The sequence below is a fragment of the Symphalangus syndactylus genome, chromosome 2, assembly GCF_028878055.3.
Source record: "Symphalangus syndactylus isolate Jambi chromosome 2, NHGRI_mSymSyn1-v2.1_pri, whole genome shotgun sequence".
Lineage (NCBI taxonomy): Eukaryota > Metazoa > Chordata > Mammalia > Primates > Hylobatidae > Symphalangus > Symphalangus syndactylus.
This window is the reverse complement of record NC_072424.2, coordinates 142,766,189-142,787,885: the sequence shown is the minus strand read 5'-3', so window position 1 is coordinate 142,787,885 and position 21,697 is coordinate 142,766,189. Positions and strand designations below refer to the sequence as shown.

General features: G+C 44.4%; 1 protein-coding gene and 1 long non-coding RNA gene across 2 annotated transcripts in view; one reads left to right on the top strand and one right to left on the bottom strand.

Moving 5' to 3' along the window:
- Nucleotides 1-232: 232 nt before the first annotated feature.
- Nucleotides 233-3,132, bottom strand: LOC129476435 (uncharacterized). The gene is made up of 4 exons (XR_008654929.2): nucleotides 2,891-3,132; nucleotides 2,488-2,636; nucleotides 1,522-1,831; nucleotides 233-455 (listed from the first exon to the last, which is right to left on the bottom strand). It is a non-coding gene; the product is annotated as an uncharacterized lncRNA (long non-coding RNA).
- Nucleotides 3,133-3,222: 90 nt separating this feature from the next.
- The window catches only part of C2H6orf118 (chromosome 2 C6orf118 homolog), a 32,227-nt gene continuing 13,752 nt past the window's right edge, over nucleotides 3,223-21,697 (top strand). Inside the window, exons 1-7 of the mRNA XM_063623559.1 lie at nucleotides 3,223-3,279; nucleotides 7,277-7,962; nucleotides 9,029-9,151; nucleotides 10,278-10,337; nucleotides 11,666-11,790; nucleotides 16,465-16,523; nucleotides 20,583-20,764. Of these exons, the coding sequence (XP_063479629.1) occupies nucleotides 3,255-3,279; nucleotides 7,277-7,962; nucleotides 9,029-9,151; nucleotides 10,278-10,337; nucleotides 11,666-11,790; nucleotides 16,465-16,523; nucleotides 20,583-20,764 (1,260 nt within the window). The 5' untranslated portion in view covers nucleotides 3,223-3,254. The remainder of the gene's footprint in view (nucleotides 3,280-7,276; nucleotides 7,963-9,028; nucleotides 9,152-10,277; nucleotides 10,338-11,665; nucleotides 11,791-16,464; nucleotides 16,524-20,582; nucleotides 20,765-21,697) is intronic.

The window sequence follows — 21,697 nt, the reverse complement described above, 5'->3', positions numbered from 1 at the left end:
ATCCTCCTGCCAGGCCAGCATTTGCTTTGCAGTCTATCTAAAATTTCTTAAAAGCATCATTCAGTTTCTCCAGAGCTTAGGAAGCACAAAGATGTTTTAAGTTATTGCAAGTCAGTTCATTTTTGCACGGCAGATTCTAATAGCTGAAAAGCAGTCACTGGAATCACTTATTTGTGACCTCTTCCGTTTTGGAACCCATCAGTTCTTCTGACTGATGCTCCCCTACCCTCCCCCATGATTGACAAGGAACTCCTGCTTGCCCATCCTGCACGCCTGGAACAGCTGGTCTTTCTGGAAGCCTCCGCAGCCCATGAGATGAGAATCCTTCACTCCTTCCTCTACCGGTCCACGACCATCTCCACTGCTGCTCACATCACACTGCATTTTACTCCCCAGTGGTCTCCTCTCCACCGAGCATTTTTAAAGTAGGGAATTAATTATGCATTTCTGCAGTCCTAGCAAAGAAACAATAGTAGACAAATATTTTTAATTTTTAATTTTTTTTTTCTGGAAACAATAGTAGACAAATATTTTTAATTTTTAATTTTTTTTTCTGGAATGAGGGGTAGGATGAAAGGACAGGTGGATGCATGGATTAGTTGTGATGGTAGAATGGCCTCACCCTTGGGTTGCATTCAGTGGCCAAGTGTTTTAAGATGTATTCAAGCGCTATCTGGAGTGGATAAGCAAAACAGCAGCCATAGTCACTGAAATATGTGCAGGCACAAATTGCCTGCTGAGTAGTTCTTGGCCATTTCTACATAGAAGTCTGGCCTCAAGGAAGATCCAGTGTGTTTCTGGCACATCAATTCATTACGCTCATAATGTTGTCATTAAGCATGTTTCTGCTTCAATTGCTTTGATGAAATATTTAGCAATAGGAGAGCCACAAGTGAGCTTTTAAGGCCTGATATTGATTTGATCATTGACTTTCTGATCTTGATAGCATATAAGTAAGGGGTGGATGAATTAATTTAATTGCATTTGTGTTCTGCCATAAGGGATGACTTGGGAGAAACTGAGGCCCTAAAAACAAATTATTTTCTTTTGATCAAAACCAATACTCTGCAATTCCACGTAATGTCTGTGCTAAGGAGCAGGAGTGAGGGTAGCACAGGCTGAACCCCAGAGCTGAGCAGCTCTCGCGGTGGGATGCACCCCTCATCACTGTCCCGCCCAAGGCCTGCAGAGGGGCCCTTTGTCCCTCCTGACCGTCTGTGAAGGAAAAGTGGAGAACACCTATTGTCACCTCTCTGCCTGACTGCGCAGTGTGGAAGCGATGGACTATTTTAGAACTTATGAAACTGACTAGTTTACTAAGGGATTCTGAGCACAGAGTCTCATTTCTTCATCTCTAATTGTTGGTTATCTAAAAACCTGGACTGCTGCCCGTGTGAGCCTATTTCATAACGAGCTGCAGGTGAGGGGCACACAGTGTTTCCTCTCCAGAGCCTATGTGAGCCTATTTCATAATGAGCTGCAGGTGAGAGGCACACAGTGTTTCCTCTCTGGAGCCCATACCTAGACATCCTTATGCAGCTTGGGCATCTTCACGTCGACCTTTCTGTCGTAGTTAAGATGCCTAACTACCATGCACATTCCAGAGAGACAAGCAGTAAACACTCCGGTGACCTTTTCACAGGTGGAATTCCAATGCACCTGGTGATGAAGCCACCTGAGCAGGTGAGGGTCCTGGCAGCTTCTTGGTTTCCAGAATGTTCACGTTTCAAGTATCTGTCCAGTGTTTTGTTTGGAAGGGAAGGCGAGGGTTAAAGAAAGAGAGAGAATTGGCAGCTCTCCAGTGATTCCAGTTCTATGTCCAGCCTAAGACCTGCAGAGATGGGGGACTAGGTTAATGCCAGTGCTGACTGCCGCTTACAGGCTGGGGCAATTATAGGCCTGGGGGGGAGGGGCCTGGTGGGTATAGCCTGCTTCCCAAGAAGATGTTGATAAGATGTTCCATGGCAAAGTGGTTTGGCCCTGTTTTTGGGGGGATGTGATAGAATGTTCCTGTTTTGGGGGGCATTGATAGAATGTTCTTGTTTTGGGGGGCATGTGATAGAATGTTCCTGTTTTGGGGGGCATTGATAGAATGTTCTTGTTTTGGGGGGCATATGATAGAATGTTCCTGTTTTGGGGGGCATGTGATAGAATGTTCCTGTTTTGGGGGGAATGTGATAGAATGTTCCTGGTTTGGGGGGAATGTGATAGAATGTTCCTGGTTTGGGGGGAATGTGATAGAATGTTCCTTGGATCTTTGCCCAGCAGAGGATATGATGAGGATGTTCCTTCAGCTGGGGCTTTGCCGGGCAGGGGATAATAAGAAAGTCAGGTGGTTGGGCAGGATATTTCTCGTGGTCTGACCCCCGTGGAATATTTCACTTTGACCAGGGTCTGCAAAATGGGGCTGGGATTACAAAATGATGCAGTTTGAACTAATAGGCAGCATCAGCAGAAACAAAGAAACAAAAAACACTGCGTGCCCACCTCATTCACAGTACCGTGTAATTCCATCCTCACAACCAGTAACGCCTGCATCACTGTCTTTCTCATTTCAGAGCTGTAAGTAGTGAGGGTTGGTGTCAAAGTTACCTCTAAGAACCAGTAGAATCGCCCTTCCAGTACTCTCTAACTGGCTGCAAGACATATCAACAGAATTACAGTTTTCAAAGATAGAGGGTTTAGCTTTTCCCTCCCTTGGCACACGGGATCGCCTGAGGAGAGAGGATGGACTTCGCAGTCATACAGATGCACACTTACACATCTGTCAATTCCACTCTCTGCTAACTGACCTTGGGCAAATTACCCCACAGGATTTCAATTCCCCACTAGAAAATACATAGATAATAATAAAAAGTGACTAAATGATCACTTCGTGACTGGCACCTACTCTGTGCTGGATCTCCAGGTACAGTTGGGTGAGTTACGCACTGTCCAATCTGCACATTTCTATAGCAGATGCCTGAAGACCAGTTATCTTTCGCCCCCTGGGCTTTGGAGAGGAATTAGGGAATGCGAGGATACTTTGATATTTTTCAGATCACGAAAAGTGTTTCCCTTTAAAAAGTAAAACAAGCAAGCGAACACCAATACTCCCTGTTCCAGAAGGCACAGAAGAGGGGAGGGGTTGGAGGGAGGTTGCGCAGCAGGGGCTGTGCCTGGTTGCTCAGCAGCGAAGGAAGCCAAGGAGGGCTTAGAATGTTTGTGGTTTCCACGGCGACAGCCCAGCCCAGGCAGCTGGAGGGAAGGAAGCGATGGCGGAGGAGCGGGAGCCTGAATGTAAGTGGCCTGGAGCGGCTCTTGCTGGCTTGTGAGATTTGCTTGATGTTCAATTGTGGAGGGATGGGCTTCTGGAGACCGATTTGAAACGTGAAAATCTTTTTCTGGGGGCTGCACCCCGGCTCCAGGGTCACTAGGGCTGAGGACTGGATTGGGGTTGTGCTGCCTCCTCAGGGAATCTGAAACCAGCGCGCAAAGCACAGAGGTGGGGGGTGAGGGCCGTGTGGGCGTGGGAGCCCGCGAGTATGTACCTGCGCGGACCGACGCGCCGTGTGTTGGAGTCTCTGGAAGCCTGAAGAGGAGGAGGAGGAGGAGGAAGGACGAAGCGGCAGGTTGCAGGCTGTTCAGAGCGTGACTGTAGAAAGCCGCACTTCAGAGCATTCCCTGGCATGCTGCCTTTCCGCGCTCCTATAAATGGCCACAAAGCTCAGCGCGTCCACATTCAAGTTGGAAGTCCTTTCTTTTGTCTCCGTGGCCCTGAAGGCTGGGGCTGTTAATGTGATTTTACAAATGGGAGTCTGTGGGGAGGTAAGCCCAGGCCTTTTGACTTCGAAGCCTTCGCTTTTCCCACCACCCGCCATGTGCTGGGACTGAAACAGGACTACCGACTGATTCAGACGAAATCTGGGCAGAGAGAAAACTTGTTAGACTGACCAAAGCAATCTCAACAAGAAAATGATTTAAAAGAAATTTTGTTGTGTGATGTCAGAATGCATTTAGTGCTCTTCATGTACAGGTGAGTGGGCAGGTTGAGAGCATGGTCTTGGAGGCAGCTGACCATCTGACCACCTGAACCTCAGTTTCCTCGTCTGTAAAGGAGGATGGGATGGCGCCTACCTCCTGGGCTGTGGTGGGGATTGAATCAGCATGCCGCACACCGGCTGTGGAATAAACAGTGGGAGTCATTTTAAAAAGGGGTCTTTCAGTCCTTGGGGAGTTGTCTTTTCTCTTCTTTGTATACAGAGAGCTTCAGGCTGTCACCAGGCTGGACTCGAGGGTAGGGTCAGTTCTGCTGCTTTCTAGGGGATCTGGGGAAGAACCCCTTCCAGGCCCAGTGGACTTGCTGGCCTGACCCTGTCGCTTGTGGTGGGGGAATTGCCAGTTGTGAGCAGAGGCCCTGGCCCTAAGAAGTCTCCTTCCGTCTGGCCTGTGGCTTCCACCTGGGATCCAGCGAGCCTGGAAGCTTCCTTTCCTTGCAACCTCCCTGACCCCCTTTCTTCCACCTCTCCTTTCTGACTCCTGCCAGAGAAACTTCTGTGCTTTTAGGGGCTCATGTGATTAGATTAGAGCCCTGACCATCCAGACTAATCATTTTATTTTAAGGCCCATCACCTGAATTAAGCCGGTAAAGTCCCCTTTCCCTGGCCTGGCGTCAGGGTGGCCAGCTCTGGGTCCCATCATTCTGCTTCTGAACGAAACATTTCACCCTGAGACAGAGTCCACGTGAGGCACGTGCTTCTCCCTTGGGCTCAGGTTCCCTCTAGCCCGGGGTCTGCATCTCACTCCCTGTGGGATTTCCAGGTTCCTGGGGGCTCACATTTATCCCACCCCTGAAGCCTGAAGCACACAGTACAGCGTGGGGCAGACAACAGATGTTTATCCATGGGTTCAGGAAAGGCCAGATTGCAATCTCAGTGGAGTCTGAAAAGATTCTCCAGCTGGTAGGACGGACACAGGGGAGTGATGGATGCTCTTTGTGAGTGCTGCAATGAGTTCTCTGAGGGGAGCCCAGGACTTGAGGACAGACCCCCACTGGCCAGGCCTGTCCCGAGGGAGGCTCCTGCTCTCCACAGCAGGGAGCCTGTGGGTCTGGGCCTTTTGCTCTGTTCTTGGAAGTCTTTCCAGGAATACATTTCTTAAAATGTGCACTGACTTTAGGGTAGGGGCAGAGAAGGCAGAGGGCAAAAACGCAGAGGGAATATGAATGTTCTAGAACGACACTAAGGAGAATTTCCATGGGATTCTCAGTTTCCCAGAGATCAGACAACATGGGACAGTGATTTAAATTTTTTTTTTTTTTTGAGGTAGAGTCTCACTCTGTCGTCCAGGCTGGAGTGCAGTGGTGCTATCTCGACTCACTGCAACCTCCACCTCCCGGGTTCAAGCGATTTTGGTGCCTCAGTCTCTGAGTATCTGCAATTACAGGCGCCCACCACCATGCCTGTCTAATTTCTGTATTTTTTATAGAGACAAGGTTTTGCCAGGTTGGCCAGGCTGGTCTCAAACTCCTGATCGCAAGTGATCCACCCGCCTTGGCCTCCCAAAGTGCTGGGATTACAGGCGTGAGTCACTGCACCCAGCCTGAGTTGTAGTAATTTTGACATTAAAGACCTATTGTCCTATTCTGGGGTCGGTGGGGTGGGGGGGGGGGGATGGATACATTTCCAAAGAAACAAACAAATAAAAAACCTCTGTTTAAAAATGTTTAATACTAAATTTTGGCAATATGTATTAATCCAAATGTAGCCTAAGACCTATTACTACACGTTCCTATTCAATACACATTCAAAACTTGGTTTGGTTTTACTGACAGCAAATTTGTTTTCAGATCATTTGTAAAAGAGTCATAATTTCCAATAAATTCTTAAAACTTTCATTTTTTTGTTTGTTTTCTCTCTCAGGCAGAGAGGCAGGATACACACACACACACACACACACAATGTTTTCAGATAGGAAATGATTAAAATATTTATTGCCATGATGGAGATTCATGGCATATATTACAAGAACGTGGCAGACAGAAGTTTCCACTTCTGTCTGGAGCAGGTCTTACTACAATCAAAAGAAAAAGCGTTTGAAGTGGGAAAATGATTGTGTCAATTGACTTGCTGGTGGCTTCAAATCCTTCTTGGAAATAAAATAAACAAAGGATAACACAACAGCAATGAAGTCGCCTCCTTCTTCCATCGTCCATAGAGTTGGTACAAGGTGCCTTTTAGAGCTTTGAGTGTTCATGCCTTTGATGAATTACAATGATTGTTGTCTTGGAGAATTTGTTCCGTTAATCATTTCTTAAGTGGCTGCTCTGAAGGACTAAGCTGATCAACAGCGGCGATTCTCTAGCATCCCTCTGCTGAAAATATTGGCTCCAGGATTCAGTCGCCTCTGTTGACTCACGGAAGGATGGTTTTCTTCTCAATGGACAGAGGAAGTTTCTCTGAGGAGGGTATGGATGGGCCTGCTGCCCTTTGGCCATCACAGTACACAGGGTCCCAGAAAGAAACTCTCCTTCTTAGGTTAGAAAACAGCAAATGAAGGGGGCAAATCTGGGCTGCTCTTGTTCTATCTGAAGTGTTCAGTAACATGGTATCTGTACTATAGACCTGAAGCAAAAATGGGTAGAATTTATGGAGTATCTCTTCTAGGCCATGTGCCTCTTTGCCAAAAGTGGTTCCATCTGGGTGTCAATCAACAATTTGGATCGAGATGATGATTCTGATGTTGCAGAGGAGGGAACTGCGGTTCAACAGCCCTAGGGGTTGGCTCTGTGGGGATGGTGCAGGAAGGGGTGAATGTACCATTGGTCATTGAGGGGTTTAGTTAGGGACTGCTGAGACATTTTAGCATTAAGTGAGAATACCCCCCAAACCCTTTCTGTATTCCCTGGCATGTGAAATACATTAAAGAAGACATCTTTAAGCATCATCATTAAGAATTATAATTAAGACTGTACACTTTTCTCTCAGAGCCTTTGCTGATATTGTAAGAAATACTCTGCCAAATCAAGATATTCTGTCTTGTTCTTATTGGCTTGGAGGGTCCTGAGCTTTCCGGTTGGCTTGCGCATCCTGGGGGTCTGGGCTTCTGTCATCTGCAGCAGCACACTAGACCGGGCACGGGTGTCTTTGACTTTTAAGGGCCGGGCCATGTACTCTGTTCATCTGTTTCTCTGTAGACCCTCTTTTGGGCAGGGGTTACCCCTCTCAGACAGTGTGCCAGCTGACTTACTGTGGAACTAAGAGCGATCCCTAAGAGCCTCCTTTTCTTTTCTGACCAGTGTACCTGAAGTGGAAGCACTGCGAGACGCCAGGTGTGAAGACGCTGTGTAATCTGAAGAAACTTCTGAACCGCCTTCAGAAAGACCACCGGGAGGACGTCTACCTCTACATCTCTGGACACCTGAACCCCAACAAGCTCTACCGGCCTCCCGAGACGATCTTACAGCACTGGCCCAATGCCCACCGGCCCAAGGGGGAGCGCGCTTCTGAGGTGGGAGAGCCGCCCGCAGGGAAGGTGGCGAGGATGAAGGAGGCCCTGGCTCACTTCACCATCCACACGGCGCTGGTCCCCAGTGAGGCCCAGGACACCCCGCTGTTCAGGTACCTGAACCCCCAGGCCTCTCTTTCCCACACTTCAGAGGAGGATTCCCTTCCAGTGGAGGCTGTCAGAGAGGGGAGGGAAGAAAAGAAAGGAGGCCCTCTCGGACGCGGCCCTCCGGGATGGCGCAGGAGGGAAGAACTCCGACTGCCCGACTTGAAGGTGCTGCGGTACCAGGAGGCTGGGTCCAGAGGCACCAGGGACGGGCACCACTATGTCAGCTCCTACCTGGCTGGAGCCACCAACGCAGACAGGTACAGGATGTTCCTGGGTTTCCAGAAGGAAGTACTCGCCAAGCAAGATCTCCTGAAGAATGACTTCACTGGGAGCAAGGCGGCCGCGGGCCACGAGAGAAAGCTGCAGCAGGTGAGGAGGGCGGCCCTGCGGTGGTCTCAGGAAGAGCCCTCAGGGCAGTGCTCTCGGTGCAGTGCTCTCGGGGCAGTGCTCTCGGTGCAGTGCTCTCAGGGCAGAGCTCTGGGGCAGAGCTCTCGGGGCAGAGCGCCGGGACATCGCTCTCGGAGCAGTGTTCTCGGTGCAGACCTCGTGGTGCAGCGCTCTTGGCTCAGTGCTCTCTGTGCAGTGCTCTCGGTGCTGTGTTCTCAGTGCAGTGCTCTTGGTGCAGTGCTCTGGGTGCAGTGCTCTGGGTCAGGGACAGCCACGACGGTGAGCTGAGGCTCGTCCTCTGAGGCTTCCCTTATATGTCCAGGCAGAATGCAGCACTGTACCAGGCGCCGAGAGCATTAGCACCTTCAATGGGGACAGTTTGGGTAAAATGAAGGAAGGCGCCTTCTGGGAACTGGTCAGCTGGGGGAGGCCCATCGCGGATGCACTGGAGGCCATATGGCTGCAACAGTAAATCAGATGTTCTTAGGTCAGCAGAGGGGTCTGAGAGAGGGCTTGCCTGGCTGACGGTGGAAGAACGGTGAGGGCAGAGGGAGAGCTGATGGGCACTGTCACGCCCTGAGGTAGGCCAGGCAGCACGTGTGTACAGAAAGTGCTGGTGTGAGGGGAAGATCTACGGTGGGCTGCCACCGACTCAGAGAACAGCTGACTGGAGGCATCACCTCCAAATGGGGATGATGCACGAAAGAGAAGAAAATAGCAGGCCCCCAGGAAGCAGCCAGGCCTTGGGGTTGGAAGAGAAAGGGCCCTGGGGGGCTGTGGAGGCGGAGAGTGAATGCTTGAGCAGGGGGAGCAAGGGAGTCAATAAAGAAGAAAAGATTTTTTTAAAAATCCCGAATCTTGGGCGACCAGGGAAACAAAGAAGCTCAGCAACTTGTGGGAGGGATCAGAACCCCTAGACTGGCCCCCTGTGCCGCCCCGCCCACTTGCCAGGGTGATGGCAGCTGTGTCCTCCCTGACTCCTGAGAAATTTGGTTCTGGAAGAAAAATGAAGCCACCCTGAAATGGGCTGACTCTGTTTTTCCTCCAGGAGCTCCGGAAAATTTGCACGTGCAGCCCTCAGCAGTTCAACAGACTGCACGTCTTTGGAAAAGTCTTTGAAGATATTTGTAACAGTTCTTTGATATTTGGTGATCTCTTGAAAAAAGTTAAGGTAAGAAACATACATCTTCAGCGTAACAGTTGAGAAGCTTGCATGACGTTCTGTGTACATGAATGATCTCCAGCCTCACTGAAATTCTGCTAGGTATCACAGGCCCCCTTCTACAGACAGGGACCACCACTCACAGAGACTCGAGGTCATCTGCCTGCAGGCACGTAAATTGTAAGGGGCCATGTGGAATCAACGCCCAGTTAGCTCATTCCTCAAACCTATATTTTCCCACTAAATCTTCCTAATTATGCATAACCTTTTATAAATTGTACATAACTTAATTATAATTCTAATAAATTAATAATTTAACATTACATGTGTAATGTCGTATGAATCCTTATGGAATTATAGGTTTGTTGTAATTTCATGATGAAAGTGATTTTTGGGTGCTGTGGCTCGTGCCTGTACTCCCAGCACTTTGAGAGGCTGATACAGGCAGATCACTTTAGGTCAGGAGTTCAAGACCAGCCTGGCCAACATGATGAAACCCCGTCTCTTCTAAAAATACAAAAATTAGCTGGGCATGGTGGCACGTGCCTATAATCCCAGCTACTCAGAGGCTGAGGCAGGAGAATCACTTGAACTGGGAGGCAGAGTTTGCAAAAAAAAAAAAAAAAAAAAGGACAATGACCTTCATATGGAACCTGAGTTGAGATTATGTAGCTTAAAGATCATGCTATTCTTTAATTTCCCTAATGACAAGGACTGCCTAACAGTGGAGACCTGATGGCCTGTTCTCCAGCGATGCCTCATCACTGGGAAACTCATCCTGGCAGGCCCGTAGGACCCAAATCCACAGAGCTTCTGCATGGCAGGAGATAATTTGTTGTATTTGTGTCAAGGTGTTTTATGACATTCTGAAGTGATCAATATTTTATATTTTATTGTATGGTATTTTATGATATTCTGAGGTAATCAATACTTAATGCTGAAAGATGCTTCGAAGATGGTGTGATTTTATCAATGTGAGCACATATACCATTTAATGCATTGTAGGAACATTTTATATTTTTCTGAAATGATCTAAATGAACATTCTTGACTTCCATATTATTTATACACATGAAACGCCTGCGCTGTGGCCTCCTCACACGTGGCCAGTGGACTTTTTGTTTGTTTCTGTGCAGGATGAATATGAACGCTACATGGCAACACTCCTGGAGTCCCAGCCTGCAGCACAGTACGAGGTGACGATCGATCGCAAAGAGCCTGAATAGAGCCTGATTATCCATAGCTTCGTATTTCATGGGCAGTGGAAACCTTTCTGAATCCAAGAAGCCCCATGTGTGCCCCGTAATTTAGAATAGCTGATATATTTTTTGTTATAGATGAGCTTTATGCTGACTTAATAACATTATTGATAAAGAACTTTCCTTTCCATTGGCATAGCATTATTTATACTCCCAAACAAGAGACATAACTATCTATATATAAATTGGGAATATAAATGGTTCTCTGCCAGTAATTTCCAAAAACCACTGTCCAGCCATTATCCTGGCGAAAACACTGAGAATGCATTGTGACGGCTGGTGTGCTGTAAGCTGACTCAAACCCCATGATCTCTTTGTTTAACGGGTGACAGCGTTCCAGGTGTTCCCTTCCAGGGTTGGGTTAAACATGTGATTGGTCAAATAAGAAAATATACTGCAGGAATAACTTTATCACTTATAAGACCTAAGAAAATCTAACACTGTAGCTAAGATAACTTTGGTATTTTGAATTCGATACACTTTAAAGATTAATTTTACTTCATAAATTAGGAAAGATAGTGGCTTCTTTTGTACATGAGCAAACGATCACAGCATTGCAAGGAGATCAGTTCTAGTTTGCTTCTTCATGTAAAATGAGATATGAGTGCCATTTTCTTTGTGCTGCGCCTTATCATAACACAGAAGCAGCCTTTGTCTTTACAAGAATAAGCAAAGCCTCCAGTGGGGAGTTTACCTTGTTCCTTACGTTTTGAGATTGAGTCAAAAAGTGGCATACGTCCCTATCTCGGTCAAATGTGAGCATGAAAAAATTCCCAGGCCAGCAGGGCCCTGGATGCCTCTTTCTGTGTCTGTAACCCTGGCAGCCCATCCCCTAAGAAGCAGAGATGTCCGTTGCTCCCCATTTAAGCACTGCTTTACATCTGCGGATGGCAAGCACATTCACATGGCTTCTCATTCACATAAAAGAAACGATTGCGGTGCCACTGACAATGTGCCTCCAGGACTTTATCCAGCACGTCCTTCCCCCCACACAGGCCGACAGGGAAATTCCCTACCATCTTTCCATTTCTTAGAAAAATAAACTTTTAACATACTGAAAAAGGTATTTTACCGGGAACTTCACTGATGGGCCATCCCTCCCCTAATGGCCCTCCCTCCCTTAAATCCTCCCAATGTGCCTATTTTAACTAGAATGTATATGTTAACCCAGGGCACCTTGAAAATACATTAATGACGAATAAGAAAGGGAGTCCTCCTGCCCTCCCTGTGTGCTTGTCTCACCTCATGCGCCTGGTCCTGCCTAGGCTGTTCGGGCTCAACTCAAGGCGCTACGGCAGAGGCCGGTGAAGACAGCGGACATGGATCTTGCCAGGGAGGAGCTGAGGATGCTCGTGAGAGCCACAAAAGCAGCTCTGGAGCAGAATGACAGGTGAGGCATGAGGGACTGATCTGATCATGTTTAGATTCTCCCGTAACAAGATCTGAAACTGACGTGACAAGCCTACAGTTACATTGATTTCTGCGTTGCTGAAAACATGCTACTTTTGCTAATATCATGCCTGTCATCTGGCTACTTCTACAGGCCATCACCTATGTGACTAAGACATTCTGCTAAGTATGGTGTGTCCATGGGGGGAGTTTGGGCAGGTTTCTGAAGGAATTTCCTGTCTTTTTTGGTGGTCCCCTGAAGACAGACTGATAGGCAAGAGGGCTGCAGATCTAAGACACCTTATATGAATGCCCTTATTGTTTTTTAACTTACAAAGCTCTTCTAATATAACCTCTCTGTATCATTTTCCAGGGTCAAATCACAATTGGATAGGGCATACTGTTTGTATGATTTGATAAAAGATTAAAGGAAATCTGCAACATCCAAAATATCTTCAAGAGCACAAAACAAGAAACAAAACCAAAACACAAAATCTGGCTTCTAGTGTAACTAGAAGACAGAGAACTGTTGTATTCTTTCCTCTAATTTGTACTTTTTTTTTTTTCATAGAGCCTTGCTCTGTTGCCCAGGCTGGAGTGCAGTGGGGTAATCTCAGTTCATTGCAACTTCCATCTCCCGGGTTCAAGCCTCCTGAGTAGCTGGGATTACAGGTGTGTACCACCATGCCCAGCTAATTTTTATATTTTTAGTAGAGACAGGGTTTCACTGTGTTGGCCAGTCTGGTCTTGAACTCCTGACCTCAAGTGATCCACCCATCTTGGCCTCCCAAAGTGCTGGGATTACAGGCATGAGCTACCACACCTGGCCTCCAATTTGGTCTTGAGGTCTCTCTCACAAGGGTGGCTATGAACTCTAGCCCTCCCCTGATAAGGCTTTGTGGGGCTGGTGTAGGATCTTCTCAGGGTACCCTTCATGTGATGTGTCTTCATCCTGGCCTTCAGGCTTAATGTCCAACTGTCTGACCTGTGATCAGATATTCCTCTCACAAGAAACCTGACTATACTGGCAGAAACCCTCGTGGTGGTTGTCTGGTGTGTATCTAGTTTATTCCTACCAAGATAGCCAGTCTCTAGGAGAGCCCTGGCTGGTAAAAAGTGACATTAAAGTGTGTCCATCAGGTGAGGCACAGAGAAGGCCACAGAACAAAGCACATTAAATAGCAGATTTGTTACTTACAGATCCCAGAGAAAAGAAGGCAGCATACCTCTCAGGGGTGGTAGGAAGTGGGGAGCTGCCTGAAACACACTCGCTCCACCAGCAGGTAGGGGAGCAAGAGAGAGTGAGGACCGATGGACCAAGTCTTTTGTTTGGGTCTAGAGTGGGACCCAAGCAGGTTTTCCACAGGGAATTCTGATCAGTGGGTTTAGGGCAGGAAGGCACGAGTTCTGTGGGGTTGCACTGTGATGGAGAGTGGTTTCTGGGTCACTGCAGCATATCCTCATGGCCCATACAGGGTGTGGGGGTCAGTGGGTTGAGGAAAGTAGGTTTTATTTAACTGTCTCATAGTGGATGATCACTGGGAGGTGGTTGTTTAAGGCAGATAGCTGGACTGACCATTTTGAGGCACTGGGAGGAGGAGACGCATGAGAAATTGTGTCAAGCAGTGGTGACTGAACCCTGCTTCTGGAGTGAGAAAATTAAACTTCTGTTCGAAGTGAATGCCAAGGCAAAATAAAACAAACAAAAACCAAAAAACTGAATTCATTGCAAATGCATCCAAAATTTAAAAATGACTGAAAATAGAAAAGAAAACATTCAGTAGCCGTGAGCCAGTTTCCATGTTCCTGCTGCAAAGCTTTGTTTGTGAGAGCAAGTGAGGTTTTGGGAAAGAGATCAGTGGAGCTAGAAGGAGGCCTAAACTTCTTCTAAAACCACTTCCAGAGGTGGAATCCATGTAAGTGAGAAAGCCACACAGCTGTACTGCTGGGCTGATGGCAGCACTGACTATGATGGTGGGGGTGTGCTGGGGTGGGGTGGGGTTACTTGGAAGAGGGTAGAAGTGAGAAAACAACTTTGAAATGGTAATAATACATGTGAGAAGGGGGTTAAAGGAAAGGGAGCAGCATCCTTTAGAAATGTCCAATGAAGGCAAAAGGGAGCAAGAAAGGAAAGTTTAGAAACCCATAAAAAGAGGAAAATCAAGGTGCACACAACCCTTCTACATACTGTCCTTTCCCCCTCTAAACAAGCAAGGTATCCAGGACTATCGAAGGAAACCAAAACACCACCAAAAAAACAAGAAATCAATAATAAAATAGCATAAATTGCCACACTGATGGAAAAGCATCCATGTGAATTAGCAATCTCACATACTACTCCAAATCACTAGCCCAGCCTGCAAAAATGCAGAGGTGTAAACAATCTTTGTCTATACAAAGTACTATGAGAAAAGAACAGAAAATGAGAATCCAAATGATTTACCTGATGAAAGTCCCTGCCTTACCAAGGAATGATAATAATAAAGTTGAACAAGAAGAAAACTGTAGCACAGCACTCCAAGCTAAATTACATGTTCCCAAAGAGCACTTCAGGACGTGAAAACAATCTTGAGTCATAAATTTAAAAACTAAGGAGAGAAATCACCAACAATAAAGAAGAAATAAAACAAGATAAAAACCAAGGAGCACTTTGGGAGGCCGAGGCGGGAGGATCACGAGGTCAGGAGATCGAGACCACAGTGAAACCCCGTCTCTACTAAAAATACAAAAAATTAGCCGGGCGTGGTGGTGGGCGCCTGTAGTCCTGACTACTCGGAGAGGCTGAGGCAGGAGAATGGCGTTACCCCAGGAGGCAGAGCTTGCAGTGAGCCGAGATTGCGCCACTGCACTCCAGCCTGGGCGACAGAGCGAGACTCCGTCTCAAAAAAAAAAAACAAAAAAAAAAAACCAAGGAAAAAAATGGTTGAAAAAGTCAAAATTATATCATAGGTCAAGACTAAATTCTGAAATACCCAAGGAAGAATAGTTTTGAGTGAAAATATAATAAGGGGCATTGGGAAAAAGTAGAAAAATATTTAAAAGAATGTAAATGAGATACAGAAATAAAAAGTCAGAAAAAGTAGATGACATAGAACATAAGCAAATAATGTCCAATTCACGTATAATAAGTCCTTGAAGAAGAAAAACAAAGCAATAGAACAAAAACCTAAGTAATATTTCAAACTATAATATGTAAAAATTTTCTGGAAATAAAACTTTCTTACTATATATATTGAAAAGACTTTCATCATTATTATTAATCCATTGAATCCCTAGTTTCTTAAATTTTTTTTCTTTGAGACAGGGTCTTGCTCTGTTGCCCAGGCTGGAGTGTAGTGGCATGATCAAGGCTCACTGCAGCTTCAACCTCTCAGGCGCAAGGGATCCTCCCACTTCAGCCTCCCAAGTAGCTGGGACCACAGGCACCACACCTGACTAATTTTTGTATTTTTTTTAAGTAGAGCTGGGGTTTCACCATGTTGCCCAAACTGGTCTCCAACTCCTAGGTTCAAGTGATCCACCTGCTTTGGCCCTTCAAAGTGCTGGGATTACAGGCATGAGTCACCACGCCTGGCTCCGGTTTCTTAAAATAGAGGGTCATAATAACCACCCTATTTCTCTCTTAATCTGTGATGAAAAGAACTAATATATGTAAAAATCTTAAACTGTTAGGCCCTTTGTAGACATTTGGCATTAAATTATTTGCATGTTGATGTTTTAAATCAAATCACAGTGTTGTCCTCAAAATATGTATACCTGTTAGACTCCTTTTTGTTTTCTCTTATATCTATAAAACATAAGATAGTTGATGTAGGTTACTCTGAACCAAGCAGAGGAAACAAAGAGGTTTTTTTCTCTTTTTTAAAGTTTCTTGTATTATTTACTTATTTATTTATTTATTTATTTATTTTTAAGAGACGGAGTCTGGCTCTGTCTCCCAGGCTAGAGTGCAGTGGCACGATCTTGGCTCACTGCAACCTCTGCCTCCCGGGTTCATGCCATTCTCCTGCCTCAGCCTCCCAAGTAGCTGGGACTACAGGCACCCACCACCATACCCAGCTAATTTTTTGTATTTTTAGTGGAGATGGGGTTTCACCGTGTTAGCCAGGATGGTCTCGGTCTCCTGACCTCGTGATCCACCCACCTCCGCCTCCCAAAGTGCTGGGATTACAGGCATGAGCCACCACGCCTGGCCTCTTGTATTTTATTTTTAATTTAAACACAGTGAAATTTGTAAATTGTATCGGTTGCACAGAATAATACTACACAGGAAAGATGCAGTGTATTTCAGCACCAGGAAAGTCTTCCATAGCCCTTGACATGTTGTTTGCCTCTGAGTGTAAAATGCTACTTTTTTTTATTTTTATTTTTTATTTTTTTTGCCTTCTTAGCAATTCCATTAACAAAAAATACCAATAAATTCTACAGGAAGTCATTTATTTTAAATTAACTAACTCTTTAAAGGCTTATGCAATCTTGGTAAGAAAGTCTTATTCTGTTTAACTTGACTGATTTAGGCAGTCATTTAATAAATATCTTCAGAGTATCTGTTGTGTTAGAAAGTAAGCAGATCTATTTTAATTTCTCAACTATAAGAGACTTGTGTAACACAGATAAAAGAAAAAAGATATAATGGGGATCTAATATTTCCCTATTGTTTATCCTCACATTGTAGACTCAGAAGTGAACTGGAGATGGAGCTGGCATTGCTGCAGTCTGCAAAGGAACGATCAGGCAGGTGTCTGTATGATGTCCTTCCTTATGGGTGCTTTGCTGTGACCTTCACTATTTCAGCTGCTGCAGCCTGGCTGCCTGTCTGTCAACTCGGAAGACGCTGATGCTCCCTCTGAGTTTTGTTGCGAGAATTCAACGTGTTCACCCACATCACCCAAGATCACAGGGCCTGGCACGTGGTGGTCACTGCCTGTTTGTTCTTCATCTTTTTATTATTACTTGTGAGGAAGAATATGCATTTCATGAGGAATTAATTACATTTTATGAATATTTTATGAAATAGATATTAACATTTTACGAAATAGATATTAAAATTATTTTGAATGTATACAATTTAGAATGCAATTAAATGATAAAAATAAGTTGAAGTATCTTGCTCATTAACCTTGACTGTTTTCCAACTTTAAATGAAATGCCATTTTCCCTCAGAGTCTGTTAAACACTCACTCATACTCTGTTTTTAGATACTTTTTTCTCAGCGTCTGGTAGGATATGCTCACAGGCCTATCCTCCTTTAAATTCTTTTTTTTTTTTTTTTTTTTTTTTTGAGGCAGAGTCTCGCTCTGTCGCCCAGGCTGGAGTGCAGTGGCGCAATCTCGGCTCACTGCAAGCTCCGCCTCCCGGGTTCACGCCATTCTCCTGCCTCAGCCTCTCCGAGTAGCTGGGACTACAGGCGCCCGCCACCACGCCCGGCTAATTTTTTGTATTTTTTTAGTAGAGACGGGGTTTCACCATGGTCTCGATCTCCTGACCTCGTGATCCGCCCACCTCGGCCTCCCAAAGTGCTGGGATTACAAGCGTGAGCCACCGCGCCTGGCCTCCTGTTTTAAATTCTTAATAGAGCTTGGCCTTAAAGATCCATGCCAGAGTGCTTTTACCGCCTTTTCCCCCCTTCTGCCTATTTCCTCTTTTCTACCTATGAGCAGCACAGGTGCCGTTAACACTGCTGGATGTCCTTGCACAGGTTTCTTGTCGCCTGATTTGCATCCCCTTGTCCTGCCTGTTCTCTGTCCCGGGCTGACTCTGCTTCTCCTTCCATCCCTTCTCAGGGCTCAGAGGTCACCTGCTTCCCTCCTTCTTCCAACATGTTGTTCGTTCTTTGTAGGGTTCCTCTCACAGACGTGAGATAGGACCGATGCTTGGTGTTTTCTGTTTCCTTGCTTTCTCTTAAAACAGGCCCACGATTTAAAAACAAAACAAAAAAACAAAAAAAGCAGAAACTTAAGGGCTTTGCTGCTAGCCACTAATAAAAAAATGGAAAAGATTAATAAAAATAAGACGCAGTGACGTAACTTTCCAGAACTCTAGTAATCTTTCTTCGTGTTTGATCCTAGCCCACTGTTCCCATCACTCTTTCACTGCGATGGAACAAACCTGGTGCCCCTCGTTCTTCCTGCTTTATTCTTTTCCCAAAGCTTTCTATCTCAGGAGCCTGCTCCTCCAATCATACACATTTGCTGTGGAATGTCCCCATTTTCATACCTCAGTCTTTCCCTATAATTATGTCTTGAGGGTAGAAAAGGGGTGAGGTGGAGGTCACTTCTTTGGCTTGACACTCCTTTTTGCCTCTTTGAACTCAGCTGATGGTTTTGGGCTGAAACCTTCAGCTTAGGTTAAGGCGGAAAACAAATACTTTATTTTGTAGTTTCTTTCAGTTTGTGTAGAAGCTTAACTATGACCATTTCTATCCCCTCAGCTAGCTCATCATGTGCCTACTTAATTTCCCTGAATTTCAAATTTTAATGTCAAAGTTTCTCCTCTCCCAAATTTGGCAAAGTTGAATGATGGCAGTTGCTTCCATCTTGTTTACTATCTACAAGGAAGGGTTATTAATATTTCTAACTCCTTTGTTCCCATCGAAAAGTAGTAATTGTTTTTTTTTCTCAAAAAATTAAGTCTCACCATTCTAATTAGTATATAACTGTGCTGATTGATGACAAATTGGCCTTAGCAGTGGATCACTTGATGTCTCCATTTCCTTTCTGTACTCCTTAAATGTTGATATTCTTTGGAGTCCAGCATCTCTTTGGAAGAGTTAACATTTTTTTAAATTCCAAATCTATTTTACCTGCTAAAAACCCTTCTGTTTTTTGCTTGAGATCTGTATATCCAAGTGCCTATTAGACGTGGCCTCTTGAGTGTCCCATAGGTATTTCAACATGTCCGAGATTAAACTCATCATCTCCTTCTCTAAATTGGCATCCCCCTGGCTATTTCAATGGATGGTATCACCAAACACATGGAGATGAAAGCCATAAAACATGTGCCAGGCAACTTTCACTCTCCTACCCCTCAACCTCTTCCAACACAGCTTGAAATAAGTGGCCAAGTTGGGATTGAGACCAAGTTCTTTCTTACCTCCATGCTTCATTGAACTCATTGTTTTCTTTCTAGCTACAACTGAGCTAAAACCTAGGGCTTATTTTTTTTATTTTTATTTTTATTATACTTTAGGTTTTAGGGTACATGTGCACAATGTGCAGGTTTGTTACATATGTATCCATGTGCCATGTTGATTTCCTGCACCCATTAACTCGTCATTTAGCATTAGGTATATCTCCTAATGCTGTCCCTCCCCGCTACCCCCACCCCGCAACAGTCCCCGGAGTGTGATATTCTCCTTCCTGTGTCCGTGAGTTCTCATTGTTCAATTCCCACCTATGAGTGAGAACATGCGGTGTTTGGTTTTTTGTCCTTGTGATAGTTTACTGAGAATGATGTTTTCCAGTTTCATCCATGTCCCTACAAAGGACATGAACTCATCATTTTTTATGGCTGCATAGTATTCCATGGTGTATATGTGCCACATTTTCTTAACATTGCCTTCTCTACATTGCCAGATCTAGTCAATTACTATGGTCTGTTTTCTTTTTCTATTTCCTAAATAGTTTTTTTGTTGTTGTTGCTGTTCACTTCTCTTCATGCTGGGGGTGCTGTTCTGATATGGTTTGGCTCTGTGTCCCCACCCAAATCTCATCTTAAATTGTAGCTCCCATAATTCCTATGTGTTGTGGGATGGACCTGGTGGGAGATAATTGAATCATGAGGACAGTTTCCCCCATACTGTTCTCATGGTAGTGAATAAGTTTCACCAGATCTGATGGTTTTATCAGGGGTTTCCCCTTTTGCATATTTCTCATTCTGTCTTTGGCTGCTGCCATCCATGTAAGATGGACCTTCCTCCTCCTTGCCTTCTGCCATGATTGTGAGGCTTCCCCAGCCATGTGGAACTGTAAGTCCAATTAAGTGTCTTTTGTTTGTAAATTGCCCAGTCTCAGGTATGTCTTTATCAGCAGCATGAAACAGACTAATACATATCCTGACCCGATCGACCTGTGTGAATGATTGCCATAGCTTCCCAACAGGTCTTTCTGATTCTAGTCTTGTGCTGTCTGATCCACTTTCAGGACACAATTTCACTGGAGACAGTGATCATTGTCTGATTGTGTCTCTCCCCATATTAAAAGCCCTCAACATCTTTGACTGATTTCTTAACATATGTCACAAATCTCAGATCTGCCCTCCGTTTCCTTCCTAGCATTGTCCCTCAATGTCGAAATTCTGTCTTCTGCTCCCACCCAAAACCTTTCAAAACCTTTCTGCTTGTCTAACTTCTCTTTATCCTTTGTGTTTCAACCTAGCCACACTTCTCTGGCAAAGTCATCCTTGAGCCTTCCTCATGCTGTGTCTGATGGTCTTGCTTTGTCTTACTGTTGCACCTTCTACTCTGCCACTGTCACTTTCTTTTTGTTTCTTGTTGGTCTGCACTGCTAAATCACACACTCTGGAAAAGGCTAATTCACCATTGAACTTTTCTACCTAGCCTGGTGTCTGCACAAAAATGTGTTCAACAAATATGTGTTGATTAGAGGAATGAATTAAAGGAGGAATACCCTCATTCTTGGGTCAGATTATTTTTATTGACATGCTTCGAGTTTGAATTATATTTTATAGTTATATATACTATAGCATACATAATATTGTTAATAATACATAATGCTATTGATAATAACTGAGATATTAAACATGGTAATACTTTGTTTTAAAAAATATTTCCAGAATCATCTGAGAAACATATTATTGATGAAAACCAACTTACTCTTATTGAGAAGGTTGAAAAGAAGAGGTGTGAAATACTCAGTAAGTGGGATGAGATACAAGCTCTGGAAAAAGAAATTAAAACAACTTTGGTTCATACTGGAATTTCAGATATCACTGAGAATAGGATTAAAAGCATAGAGGTATGCAACTTATTTATTTAAGTATTTACATTATTCTTTTGCTTGAAGACCTTGGCAAACACATGAAGTAATGTGACTTGGTAATAGGGTAAAAAAATCATAAAATTTGGCCCAAATATACTTTTTATTTCAAAATGTTTGTAGCAAATAATCATAATAATTAAGAGATCCATCAAAATAAGAAAAAAGGAAAGTGATAAAAAATTTTATAGATTTCTGTTAATAGCCAAAACCTAATTTTTTTAGTAACGTGGACATACAGAGTGGAATAATAGCCATTGAAGACTCCAGAATGTGGGAGTGTGGAAGGAGGATGAGGGATGAAATACTACCTACTGGGTACACGGTACACTATTTGGGTGGTGGTACACTAAAGCCCACCATTACACATATATCCATGTAATACAACTGCACTCATACCCTTAAATCCATAAAAGTTAAAAAATTTAAAAACATACTTTTAAATTGTGTGGAATATAACTCAGTGTAACCTCCAGTTGTAGAGTATATAAGAAATACATGATTTTTTTTATTGTGGTTCTATAGTTAAATATATTTTTCCAGCGCTACTTGTATTCTCTTTAGTAGAATTATAGAGCATATAGAAAGGTGTTGGTGGTCCAACCTTTTTTATGAAAAAATTATCTCTTTCTCTTTTCCAATCATATGTTCGGATGTTCTTTTTCTTTTTCTTTTTCTTTTTTTTTTGGAGAGGGGACATGGCTGTGTGCCAATAAAACTTTATTTACAGAAACAGGTGCAGACTGGATTAGTTTTTTGACCCCTCTTTTAGAAGAAAATTATTTAAATATAGAGGAAACGCTATGGTTTACTGTTGTAAGAATGACATATTACTGGATGAAATGGATGAAATAATTGTACTGATTCTAGCCTTATTTTAACAGGCTAAGTTTTTACATTTATTTATTTTAT